This window comes from Eubalaena glacialis, chromosome 12, assembly GCF_028564815.1.
Source record: "Eubalaena glacialis isolate mEubGla1 chromosome 12, mEubGla1.1.hap2.+ XY, whole genome shotgun sequence".
In the NCBI taxonomy this organism is placed as follows: Eukaryota; Metazoa; Chordata; class Mammalia; order Artiodactyla; family Balaenidae; genus Eubalaena; species Eubalaena glacialis.
This window is the reverse complement of record NC_083727.1, coordinates 19,891,429-19,910,540: the sequence shown is the minus strand read 5'-3', so window position 1 is coordinate 19,910,540 and position 19,112 is coordinate 19,891,429. Positions and strand designations below refer to the sequence as shown.

The following is a 19,112-nucleotide window of genomic DNA, read 5'->3' as shown; positions in this document are numbered from 1 at the left end:
GAAAGGGAAAAACGCAACTGAAATGCACAAAAAGATTTGTTCAGTGTATGGAGAAGGTGCTGTGACTGATTGAATGTGTCAAAAGTGGTTTGCGAAGTTTCCTGCTGGAGATTTCTCACTGGACGATGCTCCATGGTCGGGTAGACCAGCTGAAGTTGATGGCGATCAAATTGAAACAATAATTGAGACCAATCAATGCTATACCACGTGACAGATAGCCAACATACTCAAAATATCCAAATCAAGCATTGAACATCATTTGCACCAGCTTGGTTATGTGAATCGCTTTGATGTTTGGGTTCCACATATTAAAGTTAAGCGAAAAAAACCTTCTTGACCAGATTTCCTCATGCAATTCTCTACTGAAACATAATGAAAATGTTATATTTTTAAAACAAATTGTGACGGGCAATGAAAAGTGGATACTGTACAATAATGTGGAATGGAAGAGATCGTGGGGCAAGCCAAATGAACCACCACCAACTGCACCAAAGGTCAGTCTTCATCCAAAGTAGGTGATGTTGTGTATATGGTGGGATTGGAAGGGAGTCCTCTATTATGAGCTCCTTCCAGAAAACCAAACGATTAATTACAACAAGTACTGCTCCCAATTAGACCAACTGAAAGCAGCACTTGACGAAAAGTGTCCAGAATTAGTCAACAGAAAATGCGTAATCTTCCATCAGGATGACACAAGACCGCGTGTTTCTTTGATGACCAGGCAAAAACTGTTACAGCTTTGGCTGGGAAGTTCTGATTCATCCGCCGTATTCACCAGACATTGCACCTTTGGATTTCCATTTAGTTTGGTCTTTACAAAATTCTCTTAATGGAAAAAATTTCAATTCCCTGGAAGACTGTAAAAGGCACCGGGAACAGTTCTTTGCTCAAAAAGATAAAAAGTTTTGGGAAGATGGAATTATGAAGTTGCTGGGAAAATGGCAGAAGGTAGTGGAACAAAAGGGTGAATACGTTGTTCAATAAAGTTCTTGGTGAAAATGAAAAATGTTTCTTTTATTTTTAATTAAAAAACCGAAGGCACTTTTTGGCCCTCCCAATAATAGAGCAGATGATCACATCCTATCTAGCTTTGTGTCTAGATTTTCACACATGTTTATTTGAATAATATTTTATAAAGAGACAGCAATTTTTGTTTCACAGCTGGTCTGTAGCATAAAAGATACAAATGCTGATTTATGATATTTTAGTCTGGTTTCTATTTTTAATCCACTATGTAAGTACAAAGATTGGTAAACTACTGTCTGGTCAAAATATGTTGATGCCAGGGTACACACTTAATAAAATAATTCTATAAAAAGGATCCTTCACATCTAGAACCAGAAAATCTCACACAGTAATTCACTGTAATTTACCTCCTCAAAGCACTGCAGGCCTATATAACCCTCCAAAGGGAGATGCTGCAGTTTTACACACAGTGAATACTTCCATTGTCCTAATGCTACCCTTGTCCTACTTCTATGCTTATAAACATGGCACTATTTTTACCTTGAATAATGCATGGCTTGGTGGCCTGCAATATTAAAATAGAAGTCTGTTGTGTGCTTCATCTCATTGGTGTGCCCAGTGGCCTCGATCCAGTGTCCTACTGGGAGACAATAAACACCATCCACCAAGTTGTTTTCATTATAAATACAGCAACGGTCGTGGTGAGGCCCATTGCCTAGAACAAGAAGAAATGACAAACAAAGCAATTACATCAATGTTTTGCTTAAACAGCCACAGAGTTGCTGATACAAAATTAATAGTAAGATGAAAATAAATACAAAGCTGCATAATCTACACATTTCAGTATAAACAAAAATAGACTAGAGTAAGAGGGAACACAGTAAAAATTTGTAGAGTTACTTATGAATTTCATAGAGTCCTATGCTCCCTTTGAATACATGGATATTTCCAAAAGCATATTAACTCAGAATTTCTTGGGACCTTTCAGTGCCTTAAGAGCCTGTTGTGAGTCATTTTGTAGCCTGATAAGCTGCTGAAAAGGGTTTTTAAAGTCATTAATGTCCCTGCGCTGCATACTTTTATCTTCCTGGTATGCAAATTTATGACTAAGATCAGTAATAAAGTGTTTCAGTATCAGCTCAAGCAATAAATTTTAAAAAACAAATACATTAAGAAATAATAAAACAAATATCACATCCAATCCAGTTTGCATGTAAATCAGTGGTTAGTATTATCTTCAAATGGGAAAACTAAGTATCACAGAGATTAACTAGCTTGTCCAGGGTCACAGAACTAATAAGTGCACAGCTATCAGTAAACTGATACCCCTAGACCCCAACTTTCAGGCACCTGACACCTTCATGATGTTTTCCGCCTACTTCACAAGCACCAAGACACACATCCTCTTTCCAGTGAGTGGAGCAAAAGAGGCAGAGACAGAAGAACATGTCTCTGAAAACACTACCTGCCTACATCACAATTCTGCCCAGTATCAACTACACTAGTAAACAGACCTTTTATTTCTATGAAAATTGTAATTCGTACATTATTTTTATTAGCCCTTCTTATGTGACCACCCCATTTCAAATAATTCTTTTCCTTAAACTACCTAATTTCCATATATTGTCATTTATAAGAAAAACATGTAAGCAAAATAAAATAGGAAAAGTCACATTTATTATGAATATGAAAATTCGACTCATTTGTTCCTTGCTCTATCTTACAAAACATTTTACCTAAGGTTATTTGGCATAAAATCTATTTTAAAAAATCCTTAAGTCATTGGGCATTTCTTTAGAATGTAACAACTCCCTTCCATCAGATAGAAGGTACAGGATGGCTCCTTTAATAAATCATCATTGATCTTCCTAGCTCAGACTCCTCTTTTTCTCTTGATGGCTACAAGGCACTACACCAACTGCCCTACTAACCTTGATATTTAATAGATGAAAATCAAACTATACTAGCAATTTCATTTCTAGAAGTATATCCAACAGAAATATAAGATTAAAGAAAGATACATAGATGCATACATGTGTGTGGCAATACTATTTTAATAGCAATACTGTAAACTACATAAGTTCATCTATACATTTTTCCACAAATATTTATTGAATGTTGACTATATGACAGGCATTATACTAAGTCATGTTAAAGATTTAGGTATTTCCCATAAAAGCAATGAAAAATTAAAATATTTTAAGCAGACAGGTGACATGACCACATTTTTATTTTGAAAATATCTCTCTGGTTATAGAGTAAAATATTAATTCAAGCACAATGAGATTAGAAATAGAAAGTCCATTTAGGAAAATACTGCATTAACCCAGGAAAGAGATGGTAAAAGCTTGGATGTAGAAATGGAAAGGAGTGGGAAGATTCAGTAGGGAAAAGCCACAGGACTTGGTGATTAATTTGATACAGGAGGTGAAGAAAAAAGGGAACCAATAATGACTCCTAGGCTTCTGGCAAATACAACTCAATATATAGTGGTACCAGTCACTGAGATGTGAAATCTGGAAGAGTTGGAAGGAAAGATCATCAGTATGGTTTTGGCATTTGGGGCTTGAAGTGCTATTTAGACACAAAAGGAGATGTCAAGTAGAGAGTTAAGAGTTATTGATTTGACACTCAGACCAGAGATCTAAACTAGAAAAATAAGTTTATGAGTCATCTAAGTATAAATGGTAATTGAGACAAGGATATAGGTGAGTCACAAAAAAAACCCAATACTTTATACATTCTTTTTTTAAATTATTTATTTATTTATTTATTTATTTTTGGCTGTGTTGGGTCTTCATTGCTGCGCAAGGGCTTTTCTCTAGTTGCGGCGAGCGGGGGCTACTCTTCGTTGCGGTGCATGGGCTTCTCATTGCGGTGGCTTCTCTTGTTGCAGAGCACAGGCTCTAGGTGCGCGGGCTTCAGTAGTTTTGGCTTGCAGGCTCTACAGAGCAGGCTCAGTAGTTGTGGCGCACGGGCTTAGTTGCTCCGTGGCATGTGGGATCTTCCCAGACCAGGGCTCGAACCCATGTTCCCTGCATTGGCAGGCGGATTATTAACCTCTGCGCCACCAGGGAAACCCCGAAAAACAATATTGATTGAGAAGAAAAGGCTTCTAGAACCAAGTTTAAAAGCATCTCAACATTTAAAAGCTGGACAGAGAGGGATGAGCTTACAAAGGAGGCACAGAAAGAGAAGCTGGAGAGGAAAACTAGAAGTGAGTAAGTGAGGTGGGGGAGCATGATTGAAACTGTAAACATAGACTAAAAACTTGATGGATGCATGTCTGACTGTTAACAGTAGTTACATCTGAAGAATGTGATTGGGATGGAAGGACTACTTTAAACTATTTTGAATCCACTGGATTTGCTACAAAGAGAAGGTATTACTTTTTAGTAATAAAAGAATAGTATCTATGGCTCCTACTGTTCAGTATAAGAGACTTACAACAATTTAAATGTTGTAACTTAAATAAATGTAATTATTGAGGAGCTCAAATATACATAAATTACACTGTTGAAGAAAAATTATGTAACATTGACTTCCTAAGAATTCTTCATTCCTAGAATTAGTTTTCTGAATTATTCATTTTTACACATACATGTTTTAGGAGAAGTAACAAGACACATCTATCTCTCTCAGCCAGGGAGGTATCAGTGCAGGTGTAGGGGAGAGCAGGAACTCCCACCCCATTCAGTTGTAATAAGGAGTCCAATCCCTTCAGCTCTCAATGCAGATTGGGTGAGGAACCTGGGTAATGAGGTGGTACCTCCACTCTCCTGCTGGAGCAGCGTCAGAGGAATCCAGTTAAACCAAAAGGGATTTGATAAGATGCACAATCTCATTATATAATACTCAGAATGTCGAGGTTTCAATAAAAAGTCACTCATTATATCAAGAATCACAATGATCTCAAACTGAATGAAAAAAGAAAAGCTCAAAAGATGCTAACATCAAGATGACAGAGATGTTAGAACTACTGACAAAGACTTTAAGCTTCAACAATCCATTGAACACATTTGAAACAAATGAAAAATCACAAAGTCTCAGCAAAGAAATAGAAGATGGAAATAAGAACTAAATGGAATTTTAGAACTGAAAAATATCAGTATTAACAATTGAAATAATAACTTCAGGGGATAGGCTCAAGAGCAGAATGGAGGGGACAAAGGAAAGAATTAGCAAGCTGCAAGATAGAACACCAGAAATTACCCAATCTAAGCAACAGAGAGAAAACAGATTAAAAAAAAAAAAAAAAAGAACAGAGACTTAGGGACCTGTGAGGCTATAACAAAAGTTGTAACATTGCTGTAATTGGAGTCCTAAAAAGAGATGAGAAAGAGGGTATGGTGGAAAAATATTTGAGAAAAATAATGTCTCAAAACTTTCCAAATTTGCCAATAAGCATAAATCTACAGGTTCAAGAAGTTGCACAAACTCAAGACAGGGTAAACAAAAAGAAATCCATGCCACAACACATCATAATTAAATTTCTGAAAACTAAATGCAAAGAAAAAATCTTGAAAGTAGCCAGAGAAAAATAACAATTTAGGAAAACAGCCATTCTAATGTCAGTAGGCTTCTCAAAAAAAATGGCTAAACAGAAGATCTCTATAAACAGAAAGGAAATTGTTGAACATCAGGAAAGAAGAACACGGTAAGAAAATATATGGGTAAATACAATAGACTTTCTTTCTCCTCTTGAGTTTCTTATAAAAATTACAATGCTCTCTGATGTGGCCCTACATGGATGTAGTGGAAATATTTAAGGCAGTTATATGGAGAAGGGCAAAGAAATAAAGAGGGAAATAAGATTCCTCTAATTCACGTAAACTGGCAAAATGATGAAACCAGTTAACTATGACAAGTTATGTTTGTATAATGTAGGTAAATCAAAATGGAATTCTAAAAAATGTTTAAGTATGAACCATATTGCCATAAGAAGGCAGAGAAAGGAAACAGAGAGAAAAAAAAAACCTCAGAAACAAAAAATAAAATAGCAAACTTAAGTCCTAACATACCAATAATGTCATTAAATGTAAACTGTCTAAATACACATTAAAATACAGAGATTATCAGAGTAGATTTTTTTTTTAGTGAACCAGCTATTTGCTGCCAGAAGAAACTCACTTCAAATTATATAGGTAAGTGGAAGGTAAAAGTATAGAAAAAAATGCACCATGCAAACATTAATTAAAAGAAAGCAGAAATGCTTATATTATTATCATGTTAAGTAGAACCTCAGAGCAAAGAAAATCAGAGATAGGGAGGGAAACTATATGGTGGCAAAAGTATCAGTCCAACATGGATGGACCTGGAAGGCATTATGCTAAATGAAATAAATAAGACAGAGAAAGACAAGTACTTTATGATCTCACTTAAATGTGGAATCTACAAAACAAAAAACAAAACACAGAAAAAGTGATAAGATGTCTTTCAATGATTGAATGATTTAACAAATTGTGGTACATCGATACCATAATTTAGCCAAAAAAAGGAATGGCCTATTGATAATGCAATAACCTAGGTGAATCTCCAAAAACTTACGCTGACTGAAAAAAATGCCAATTCCACATACTGTATAATGCCATTTATATAACATTCTTGAAATCAAAAAAAAAAAAATTATAGAGATGGAGAACAGTTTAGTGGTTGCCCGGGGTTAGAGGTTGGGGAAGGAAGAAAGCAGGTGAGGCCAGAAAACAGGAACATGGCAGATCCCTGTGGTGATGAAAATGTTACCATTGAGGGAACTGGTAAAAGATACACAGGATCTTTCTGTATTATTTCTTACAATTGCATGTGAATATACAATTACTTCAAAATAAAAAGTTTAATTAAAAAATAAATAAATCTTGGTTTGTCTGTTTTTTCCAAATAGACTGGAGAATTTTTAAGTTTCCAACTCACTTTCTTTTCCATAGGACTGGCCTAAGAGTACAATGTATAACACATTGTTTACTACCACAGTGATCATTTATGCCTAGAAGTTCAGTTGACTTTTCCAGGTCTCTTCTACCTCATAATGGAGTCAGTTGGCTGTGCTGTAACAAGGTTAAAGGAGTAACTTTGTGGCTTCTTTGGAGGGGGGATGGGGGTGGGGAGGGAGCCTGCAGGAGGTGAATTATCTGTTCCATTGGAGCCGACCATTGCCAGTCATTCATCAGCATTAATTTAAAATAAATAAACATACAAACAACTCACTAAGGCGGGATAAACTAACATGTGTTATTGGCAGAAAAGTAGAAAAGGGTTGGTTTAATTAACAATAAACACCTATTTCCTTAGAGCAGATTTGGCCATAATATTATTTGTTCACTGAGGCAAGTTAGGTAAGTTAAAATAAAGCAAATAAATGTGAAGGAGTAAGAGGCCTGCTTTCTGGCACTCCAATTAAAGCCCGAGAAGTAAGAAACCTCAAAAATTTATAAATCTGGACTAACACATTATTTTAAATAGTTCTATAAGTTTGAAAGTTCAAGTTAAAATGACTTTATTTTTTATAAACTCAGAAGGCTTGAAATTATATTGGACAAGCAAAATCTATTGGATAGTGTAGTCTACTTAAAATTAAAATTCTAATTATTTTGCATATGTTATTTTATTTGAATCTATCCTCTTTGGAGTTTAATTACCTTGCAGTTTTTATTTCCAGCACACGAACATCAATTTTGAACCTAACACATTAATCTCTAATTTTAGCTAGTAATTCACCCAAATCAGATCCCTCTCATGCCCCATCTGTTACTTACTACTTCAGAAACTATTGGTGCATAAAGTTGTACAAATATGGTGTAATCATTACCAACTCTGGTATTTTGATTTTCTGTTCCAATGGCAAAAGCAAAACAAACTAAAATGCAAAAAATCTTTTTGTTCAACCAACTGGCTCTTTGAGAGAGTGGATCCTGTTCCACTTGAGCACTTTGGTAAATTGCAGTATGCAACGGTAGAAAATAGCTGAGTTTGGGAGTAGCAATGGGAGACAGGTAAACTGCATGATAGAATAGAGGACACAGGTGCGATCAACAAAGGAGAAGATGGGGAAAAAGGGTGTGAAGATTGAGAAGGAGAAGGAAAGGTGAGATGGAGAAAGAGAAGAGAGAAGGCAAGATGCAGCTGGCAAACTACATAAAGTGAAGTAATCAAACACATTGGTCATTGGTCTCTCTGGAGACCACCAGAGAGCAGGTAAAGGCAAGCATTTTAATACTTAATTTGAAGTTGTTTGCCATTCTATGATATTCCTCTCTACTCCTGCCAACCAACCTTCAATATAACCTACTGCATTCACACACAAATTTCTTGCATGGAGAGAGAGAGAGGATAGTCCATTAACGAAAATTTATTTAAAAACTCAATTTCTTGCCTGTGTTGACGATGTATAACAGGGCAACAAGAAGCTTTATCTGCTAAGCAGAGCAGAAGCAGGAAAGCAAATGTAAATCCTTACAGGAGGATTTAAACCTTCCCTCCTACACAGGCATCTTAGAGAGGGTTCCATCCTCCCCAATCTATAGGAACAGGGACTTAGATAGATATACATAGATATATAGATATATAGATGTATAGATATTTAGATATATAGATATCATAAGGAGGAAGACCACAGTTAAAATCTAACTTATGTAATTATACAGTCTTTACAAGCTTTCAGAATCTGTACACACACAACAAAATTAAATTTTAAGAAAGAAAACAAGGAAAGCTAATAAGAAAATAATAAATAATACAAGATTTAGGAAGAATATTTTGATTTACAAGATTTTTATCTCATTTGATTATAGGAATGCAAAAACCTTAAATGCAAAGAGTTAAGTAGACAACACTTCATGCTAATGGTAAAAAAATTAAATTTGGCTAATGAAAATTAGGAAATCAATGACTACCTGTGGGCATGAATAAAGTTCTATACTAACTTAGGTAGGTATGTAGACAAAAGCTCAGTTCCTGTATAATAATACTGCATTAAAATAATAGGAGGTGTATATAGTCGAGTGCCATGCCAAGAGTTAAAGCTAAAATAACTCCTAGGAAAAATCCAATACAAAACAATCCAACAGATTCAGGAAAGAGCTCCAAGAGTTTTGGTTTAAAATAATTATAATGACTACAAAGACACTTAGCAATGATGAAAATAGGAACTAGCTTTAGAGATAATAAGGTTTTTCTACAATAGATATGAAAATATTATTGTTAAGGAGGCTAGAGTTTGGAGGACCAGAAAGGAAAACATCAAATGTGACGGGATGATTATGGTAATGAATCAAACATCTGACTCAGGGGTGTGCGTGTGTGCGTGTGTGTGTGTGTGTGTGCGTGCGCGTGCGTGCATGCATGCAAATATGTATATGTGTGTGTGACTGTCTTTCAAGGTAAAAAACTGATTATTATTGGTGATTGTTATTTTTATGGCGAATAGTAAGTTGAAATGTGATACATAAGCATCATCCTTTCTGTAAATCTGTACACTGTCTAACCCTTTCAGTCAAAATTTAGACAATTACTTGATAGAACCACAAGTCAGGGGTCTCCAACCTTCGTACATAATAGGTCTGGCCTGACTTGCTCTCATTAATAATCAGACTTAAAACGATTCACATATTCTTCAAATTCTATGAGATTACAAAAGTCCTTGAGACAGTTGTTTAGTAGTCAGGTGTGATGTGTTGGTTCTCTCAAAGGTGAGCTTGAGGTGTGTGGAAAACAGGAACAGCAGGAGTGATTAATAAAGCTTAGCCTTGGGTTCACTCTCTACCAAGTCTCCAGAGGGGATCTTTTAGGTAAAACTCCCCGAAGAGGCTTGATCAGTTCCAGCTAAGAATTTTAAAGAAAAACTTAACACCTGCCAAACCATACAGAGCAGAAAACATTAGAAGGGAAAATTTCCATGATTATAAGAAGATATAGGTGAAGTGGAGGCTTAGATCAAGCTAGGTTGAAGAAATATAATTTAAAAATGGTTATGGGAAAAGCAAAATTCAATAGTTCTTTTCTTAAAAGATTTACTAATAATTTAATATCTCATTGTTATGAACTAAATTATGTACCCCCAAAATTTATGTGTTGAAGCTCTAATCCCCAATGTGCCTGTAGCTGGATATAGGGCTGTTAGGGAGGGAATTCAAGTTAAATGAGACCATAATGGTGGGGCCCTAAACCAATAGGACTGGTGTCCTTATAAGAAGAGGAAGAGAAACCAGAGATCTTTCTCTCCATGCAGGCATAGAGGAAAGGACACAGTGAGAAGACAGCCATCTGCAAGCCAGGAAAAGAGTCCTCACCAGAAACCAAATCTGCTGGCCCCCTGACCTGGAACTTCTAACTTTCAGAACTGTGAGAAAATTAATTTCTGTCATTTAAGGCACCCAGTCTATGGTATTTTGTTATAGCAGTCTGAACAGACTAATGCACTCATATATGTGAAATATTCTAGAATTTAATCCAGTTAATAGCCAAGTATTATTGAGAGCTTGTTGTATATCCAGTCCTGTGGTAAACTGAGGTAGACAAATGAAATTTAAGACATGATTGTCACAATGAATTGACTATTGCTGATTAGACAAAGGTTACACAAAGCAATTAGTGAATGAAACAAAACTAAACTAAATGGTGAAAATAATTTTAAAACTACGCAAGACACTGCTACATGAGCAGACTGTTCAAGGACTGCAAATAAGCTGCATCTCCAATGACATTTTTCAATGTATGATGACTGGAATGCTATGTTGAGATTTATTTTAAGGATCAATTGGCTCACTAGGAAAGGAAACTATGATAGATTTGCGGTGTGTACATGGATATAGAAGACTGAAAATAGAGTATCAGTATGAGCTACATCTACTGAGAAAAGTTTTGTGATAAAGTGGATGGGTCTCAAGCTGTGATGACAACAGAGTATGCTTTAGATACATAACAAAGAGCACAACAATGTATGAATGAGTATGATTCGAAGAAGAAAACAGATAACAAGAACAAATGTTTACTTCAGTGGGTAAAGTGACAACATAATATGGACTCATAGGGGGTTCTTATTACTTACCAAATTCTAAAGCAAGCACTGCAAAACAACTGGATTTCATGACTTGGAAAAGCAAAAAGGAGAATTACCACTTTTCTAACCATTATTTAGGAAGTCAGACTTTTTTATTGCAGATGATTTACATTAATTAGTGATTCATGAGGATACACACATCTTAAAATGGGAAGCATCTCAGAGATTGAAGATTCTCTTTAAAAACATCTCCAAAATGTGATTACCAGGCAATTATGCTTACATTTAAAATTAAATACAATAACAGAGCTCTCCTTTTAATATAATTTTTAGAGAAAATCTGAAACTTAGATTGTTCTCAATAGGCTTACTCAAAGCACCAAGACTGAATTATTAATAATTCATTCAATGTGATGATAATCTAGAGAGAAGCCAAAAGATTTGACCACCTGATCTGAAGTGATCAAATCTTTTGGTAGCTAATAATGCCATGACTCAAGGGATTAAACAAGAAGATTGGAATATTAAAATGCTCCATCTCTGCATAATTGGATATATTTCTACATACTGCATTTACTTTCTTTAGTCACATGCAGAGATGTTTATTCATGTGTTTAATGTATTTTTATTTGATTTCTCTAATAATTTTAAATGTTGATTCTCCTACTGTCATTTAAACAATTTTTATAATAGTGTCTAGACTTCTGTTGTTAAATTGTCAGGTCAATTTTTCTCTCCATAGCACTCTCAGAATTGACTAGAAATTTCATTGTGTTTCATTGTCTGAACACAAATCCAAGTCACACTATAAAAATAAAGCATCTATATTAATATTAGACTCACTATATGAAGCAAATTCCTCTAACCAAATTTCACTACTTCATTTGACATACTGTGATGCCCACGACAAAAGCTTTCATGTCACCTACCTTTGTGTACTTTAAGTCAAGTAATGCTGAGGCAGAAGGCAATACCTTCCCTAGTAGCCATATCTCAAGTGTCCAACATTTGGATGCAAAGAACATAAAATAATCATATTCATCCCAGGAGCTCTGAAGAACATTGAGGATTATTTTACATTTAACCCCATCCTAACCCAGCTCACCCAGCAGACAGGCATTTTAGTAGTTTCATAGTAAGTAAATGCTTTGGCATGAAATCTCTCTTCAATTATGATTTTCTAGAATGTGGACTAAATGGTTTAATGAGACATTCCCTTGAGCTGATCTAGATCTGATGTGAAAACCATCTCTGCTTCATGCTTTGGTTTCCTTCCATGGCAAAAATATTTTTTTGATAGTATAGAGATACAGCTGATGTAAACATCATAGAGGCACTGCTCTAGTTACTGAACAGAAACTAGAAATGAACAGCTAATTGAATAAAGTGGTCAAATAGTTTTAAAGACTAAATTGTTTCTGAAATTGATAAGCCAGATTAAAACCTTTTTAATGAGACATATAGGCTGTAAAAATAAAAGAGTGTCAATTAGGTAGATTATCTTAAAATTTACCAAAGCCATAAACTACACATGTATAAGAAAGAGTTGATAAAGAATTTTGCTTCTCTGAGTCCTACATCTGACTACGAGCAACAGAAAAACTGACTAACAGTGACTTGAACAAATACACATATATCTCTCATGTAACAAGAGGTACAAAGCCAGGCAGTCCAGAACTGGTGAAATACCAAGTGCCTTCTAAATGTCTGCTTTGCCATCCTTCACGCATTGACTTTGTTGTCATGCTTGTCAACCCATGTTCAAAGGGTGACCTCTAGACATAATGTCTGACACTCCACTAGCCATGAAGAAGAGTGAAGCGCCCTTGTTCCTTTTCATGAGCAATTGAAAGCTTTCCTGGGAGCCTCACCCAAAAGACTTCTCACATCTCATTAGCTAGAACTAGGCAACACGGTCATCCTTAGACCAATTGTTAGCCAAGATGAATAAGAGTACCATAACTGATTAAAGTAATAATCTTTCATCCCACTGCTACCAAAACAAATCAGGATTTCTGCTATCCTGGGAAAGTTGGGGAAAACAAATGCTAATTAGGCCACTGATGGTGATGGTAGTGGTTTGGAACACATCATCTTTCTCCAGCAAATCATTTTGGAAGATAAACCACATTTCTTTAGGTAGCACTTGTCTCTACTTGATTTAATTCAATAGTACCCAATGCATTAAATTTTTAATTGTAAACTATTTTTAAATAAATCAACAGGAAAACTAAAAGCATTTTAAGGTATTAAAACCTTAAAAATTGCCCACACATGCCCCCCCCCCCACCCAAAAAGAAAAAAGAGAGAGGGAGACTACAGGCCCTCTAGTTCTTGACTGTGTTTGTCTTGTATAACCTCTTTGCTATCACACAGACTCTCCTCCCTTCTACTCCTAGCCTTAAATCTCTCCACATCCCTCCTCTTCAAGTTTTCCTTTATTCTCTGCCCCACCGCCATCTCTGATAACCTTATTTTTCTTCTAACTAGCCTGGTCCCCAACAAATACCCTCATTTCCCTATTCAGTCTTCAGGGGCCTACAATTTGGCATCTGCCCTCATCACCCCACTTGAAAAAAAACTTTAAATGAAGTCATCTCATGTCAGATTCATTTTTCACCTTTCTTTACCTGCCTGCAGCATGTAATGATAGTGGCCACTCTGTTGAAAGTCTCCTCTGTTGGCTGCATAATACTCTTTCCCTGGATGGCAGTATATTATAGCAGTTAAGTGCATGGACTCAAGGTCCAGACTCAGACTCCATCCCATGTTATACCATTTACTGTTTGTAAGTAGTATTAAGAAAGTCATTTAAGCAATCTGTGCCTTTGTTTTCCTGTTTGTGAAAAAGGGATTGTAGCACTATCTACCTCATAGGGTTGTTGTGAGGAAAGTCAATTAGATGATCCTTTTAAAGATTTAACACAGGACCTACCACAGTTGGTGTTCAATAACAACTCAATAAGAACTCTTGACTAGTCTTCTCTTACAACTCTTCCACTCCTAGTCTGTTTGCAAAACTGTTTACTGATTTGCAAAACAGGTATACCCCTAAAATAAGTTCAAATTGTTTTAACAGCTCTGTTCAGACCTACATGTTCCAAAGATAAGATCACCCATTTTTTTCCAGCAACTCACCTAGTTTACAAATTCTGATCAATCTCTTTCCAAACCATGCTAACTTCTCCCTAAAACCAAAACTAATTGAAACTCCTAAATCTTTTCCCTTTGAATTGTTCTCAAAGCAAATTCTCTAGTTCTTTATTTTTATAAAATAACTTACTAATGCAAATACAAGACTTGACTTTTATTAATTTCTTCTCACTGGTTTATTCCTACTTTGGGACTTAATATTTTTGAGGACTGCTGCTTTCAAATGAAATAGCAACTCTCTCTCCCAGTTTTCTCTCATCAGCAAGATTGATAAGCATGCTTCCTAAATTACTAATAAAAAGATTTAGCAGGAAAGGAGCTAGAATAAAGTGACTTGTAAAATGCCAGTTGCATTCACCCTCATGTTCCTACTGGTTTATTAATCAGAGCACTTTAGGTTCAGTTGTTCAACTTGCAATGAATCCACCTAACTAATCTATTAGCCAGCCAGTCGCTTCCTAATTTGTAGATAAAGAAATTGAGAGGTTTTTCTAAAATCCTTAACTAAGATACACTGCTCCTCCATTTTTTCCCTTTGTACAAATGAGGATTGATATTTGATGAGATAAAACTTCTAAAACAATTTTTAAACCTACTTTAAAATATGTAATGATGATGAAATACCAGAGGTTTTTTGTTTTTTTTTTAACTACTGTGGGTCGTAAATCCTTTCGATAAGCAGTAAAAAGCTATGGATCATCTTCCACAAAAAATTTTTTTAAATGTTCATGCACACAGTGCAAACAGCTTATCACTATCCTGTATATTAGAAGAGAGGAAATGTGATTCATAACTATGACCATAAGAGAAAGAAATGAAATTTTCATTAACATATCAATTCATGTTTAGACATCTATCTTTTTAACATTTTTTTCCTCTGTGAAAACAGCAACAATTTATTTGGCACAAAACTATTAAAATTTTCTATCAAATGTCAGCCATTTAAAAATAAGATTTCGGGGGGGAGGGGCAAGATGGCGGAAGAGTAAGACGCGGAGATCACCTTCCTCCCCACAGATACATGAGAAATACACCTACACGTGGAACTGCTCCTACAGAACACCCACTGAACGCTGGCAGAAGACGTCAGACCTCCCAAAAGGCAAGAAAATCCCCACGTACTTGGGTAGGGCAAAAGAAATAACAGAGACAAAAGAATAGGGACGGGACCTGCACCAGTGGGAGGGAGCTGTGAAGGAGGAAAGGTTTCCACACACTAGGAAGCCCCTTCGTGGGCAGAGACTGCGGGTAGCAGAGGGGGGAAGCTTCAGAGCCACGGAGGAGAGCGCAGCCACATTGGTGCGGAGGGCAAAGCGGAGAGATTCCCGCACAGAGGAGCGGTGCCGACCAGCACTCACCAGCCCGAGAGGCTTGTTGGCTCGCCCGCCGGGACAGGTGGGGGCTGGGAGCTGAGGCTCGGGCTTCGGTCGGATCCCAGGGAGAGGACTGGGGTTGGCTGCGTGAACACAGCCTGAAGGGGCTAGCGCACCACAACTAGCCGGGAGGGTGCCCGAGAAAAAGTCTGCAGCTGCCGAAGAGGCAAGAGACTTTTTCTTGCCTCTTTGTTTCGCGGTGTGCAAGGAGAGGGGATTCAGAGCGCCACTTAAACGAACTCCAGAGACGGGCGCGAGCCGCGGCTATCAGCGCGGACCCCAGAGACGGGCATAAGACGCTAAGGCTGCTGCTGCCGCCACCAAAAAGCCTGTGGGCGAGCACAGGTCATTCTCCACACCGCCCCTCCCGGGAGCCTGTGCAGCCCGCCACGGCCAGGCTCCCGTAATCTGGGGACAACTTCCCCGGGAGAGCGCACGGTGCGCCTCAGGCTGCTGCAACATCAGGCCGGCTTCTGCCGCCGCAGGCTCGCCCCGCCTCCTCCGTACCGCCCCCTCCCACCGGCCTGACTGAGCCAGAGCCCCTGAATCAGCTGCTCCTTTAACCCCGTTCTGTCTGGGTGGGCAACAGACGCCCTCAGGCGACCTACATGCAGAGGTGGGTCCAAATCCAAAGCTGAACCCCGGGAGCTATACGAACAAAGAAGAGAAAGGGAAATCTCTCCCAGCAGCCTCAGAAGCAGCGGATGAAAGCTCCACAAACAACTTGATGTGCCTGCATCTGTTGAATACCTGAATAGACAACGAATCATCCCAAATTTAGGAGGTGGACTTTGGGAGCAGGATATATTAACTTTTCCCCTTTTCCTTTTTTTGTGAGTGTATATGTGTATGCTTCTGGGTGACATTTTGTCTGTATAGCTTTGCTCTCACCGTTAGTCCTAGGATTAGGTCCGTCCGTTTTTTTTTTTTTTAACTTAAAAAAAAATTTTTTTTCCCCTAATAAATGTTTTCTTAATAATTTTTTCCTTATTTTCTATTTTTAAAAAAATTAAAAAAAAATTTTGTAATAAGTTTTTTCACAGTTTTTATTTTAAAAAATTAAAAAAATTTTTTTCTTAATAAATTTTTTCTTAATAATTTTTTTCTTATTTTTAGTATAAAAAATTAATAAATCTATTTTTAAAAATTAAAAAAATTTTTTTCTTAATAAATTTATTCTTAATAATTTTTTTCTTATTTTTTATTATAATTGCTTTATTTTATTTTATTTTATCCTCTTTCTTTCTTTCTTTCCATCTTTTCTCCCTTTTATTCTGAGCCGTGTGGATGAAAGGCTCTTGGTGCTCCAGCCAGGCATCAGGGCTGTGCCTCTCAGGTGGGAGAGCCAACTTCAGGACACTGGTCCACAAGAGACCTCCCAGCTCCACGTAATACCAAACGGCGAAAATCTCTCACAGATCTCCATCTCAACATCAAGACCCAGCTTCACTCAACGACCAGCAAGCTACAGTGTTGGACACCCTATGCCAAACAACTAGCAAGACAGGAACACAGCCCCATCCATTAACAGAGAGGCTGCCTAAAATCATAATAAGGCCACAGACACCCCAAAACACACCACCAGACGTGGACGAGCCCACCAGAAAGACAACATCCAGCCTCATCCACCAGAACACAGGCACTAGTTCCCTCCACCAGGAAACCTACACAACCCACTGAACCAACCTTAGCCACTGGGGACAGATACCAAAAACAACGGGAACTACGAACCTGCAGCCTGTGAAAAGGAGACCCCAAACACAGTAAGATAAGCAAAATGAGAAGACAGAAAAACACACAGCAGATGAAGGAGCAGGGTCAAAACACACCAGACCTAACAAATGAAGAGGAAATAGGTAGTCTACCTGAAAAAGAATTCAGAATAATGATAGTAAGGATGATCCAAAATCTTGGAAATAGAATAGACAAAATGCAAGAAACATTTAACAAGGACGTAGAAGAAATAAAGAGGAACCAAGCAACGATGAAAAGCACAATAAATGAAATTAAAAATACTCTAGATGGGATCAATAGCAGAATAACTGAGGCAGAAGAACGGATAAGTGACCTGGAAGATAAAATGGTGGAAATAACTACTGCAGACCAGAATAAAGAAAAAAGAATGAAAAGAACTGAGGACAGTCTCAGAGACCTCTGGGACAACATTAACCGCACCAACATTCGAATTATAGGGGTCCCAGAAGAAGAAGAGAAAAAGAAAGGGACTGAGAAAATATTTGAAGAGATTATAGTTGAAAACTTCCCTAATATGGGAAAGGAAATAGTTAATCAAGTCCTGGAAGCACAGAGAGTCCCATACAGGATAAATCCAAGGAGAAACACACCAAGACACATATTAATCAAACTATCCAAAATTAAATATAAAGAAAACATATTAAAAGCAGCAAGGGAAAAACAACAAATAACACACAAGGGCATCCCCATAAGGTTAACAGCTGATCTTTCAGCAGAAACGCTGCAAGCCAGAAGGGAGTGGCAGGATATACTTAAAGTGATGAAGGAGAAAAACCTACAACCAAGATTACTCTACCCAGCAAGGATCTCATTCAGATTTGATGGAGAAATTAAAACCTTTACAGACAAGCAAAAGCTGAGAGAGTTCAGCACCACCAAACCAGCTTTACAACAAATGCTAAAGGAACTTCTCTAGGCAAGAAACACAAGAGAAGGAAAACACCTACAATAACAAACCCAAAACATTTAAAAAAATGGGAATAGGAACATACGTATCGATAATTACCTTAAATGTAAATGGATTAAATGCTCCCACCAAAAGACACAGACTGGCTGAATGGATACAAAAACAAGACCCATATATATGCTGTCTACAAGAGACCCACTTCAGTTCCAGAGACACATACAGACTGAAAGTGAGGGGATGGAAAAAGATATTCCATGCAAATGGAAATCAAAAGAAAGCTGGAGTAGCAATTCTCATATCAGACAAAATAGACTTTAAAATCAAGACTATTACAAGAGACAAAGAAGGACACTATATAATGATCAAGGGATCGATCCAAGAGGAAGGTATAACAATTGTAAATATTTATGCACCCAACATAGGAGCACCTCAATACATAAGGCAAATACTAACAGCCATAAAAGGGGAAATTGACAGCAACACAATCATAGTAGGGGACTTTAACACCCCACTTTCACCAATGGACAGATCATCCAAAATGAAAATAAATAAGGAAACACAAGCTTTAAATGATACATTAAACAAGATGGACTTAATTGATATTTATAGGACATTCCAGCCAAAAACAACAGAATACACATTTTTCTCAAGTGCTCATGGAACATTCTCCAGGATAGATCATATCTTGGGTCACAAATCAAGCCTTGGTAAATTTAAAAAAATTGAAATCATATCAAGTATCTTTTCCGACCACAACGCTATGAGACTAGATATCAATTACAGGAAAAGATCTGTAAAAAATACAAACACATGGAGGCTACACAATACACTACTTAATAATGAAGTGATCACTGAAGAAATCAAAGGGGAAATCAAAAAATACCTAGAAACAAATGACAGTGGAGACACGACGATCCAAAACCTATGGGATGCAGCAAAAGCAGTTCTAAGAGGGAAGTTTATA

At 37.0% G+C, this 19,112-nt stretch overlaps 1 protein-coding gene across 2 annotated transcripts in view; it reads right to left on the bottom strand.

Moving 5' to 3' along the window:
- EPM2A (EPM2A glucan phosphatase, laforin) overlaps window positions 1-19,112 on the bottom strand; it is a 125,479-nt gene that overhangs the window by 42,806 nt on the left and 63,561 nt on the right. For both annotated transcript variants that reach the window (XM_061207372.1, XM_061207373.1), the window contains exon 2: window positions 1,507-1,681. In XM_061207372.1, the coding sequence (XP_061063355.1) occupies window positions 1,507-1,681 (175 nt within the window). The remainder of the gene's footprint in view (window positions 1-1,506; window positions 1,682-19,112) is intronic.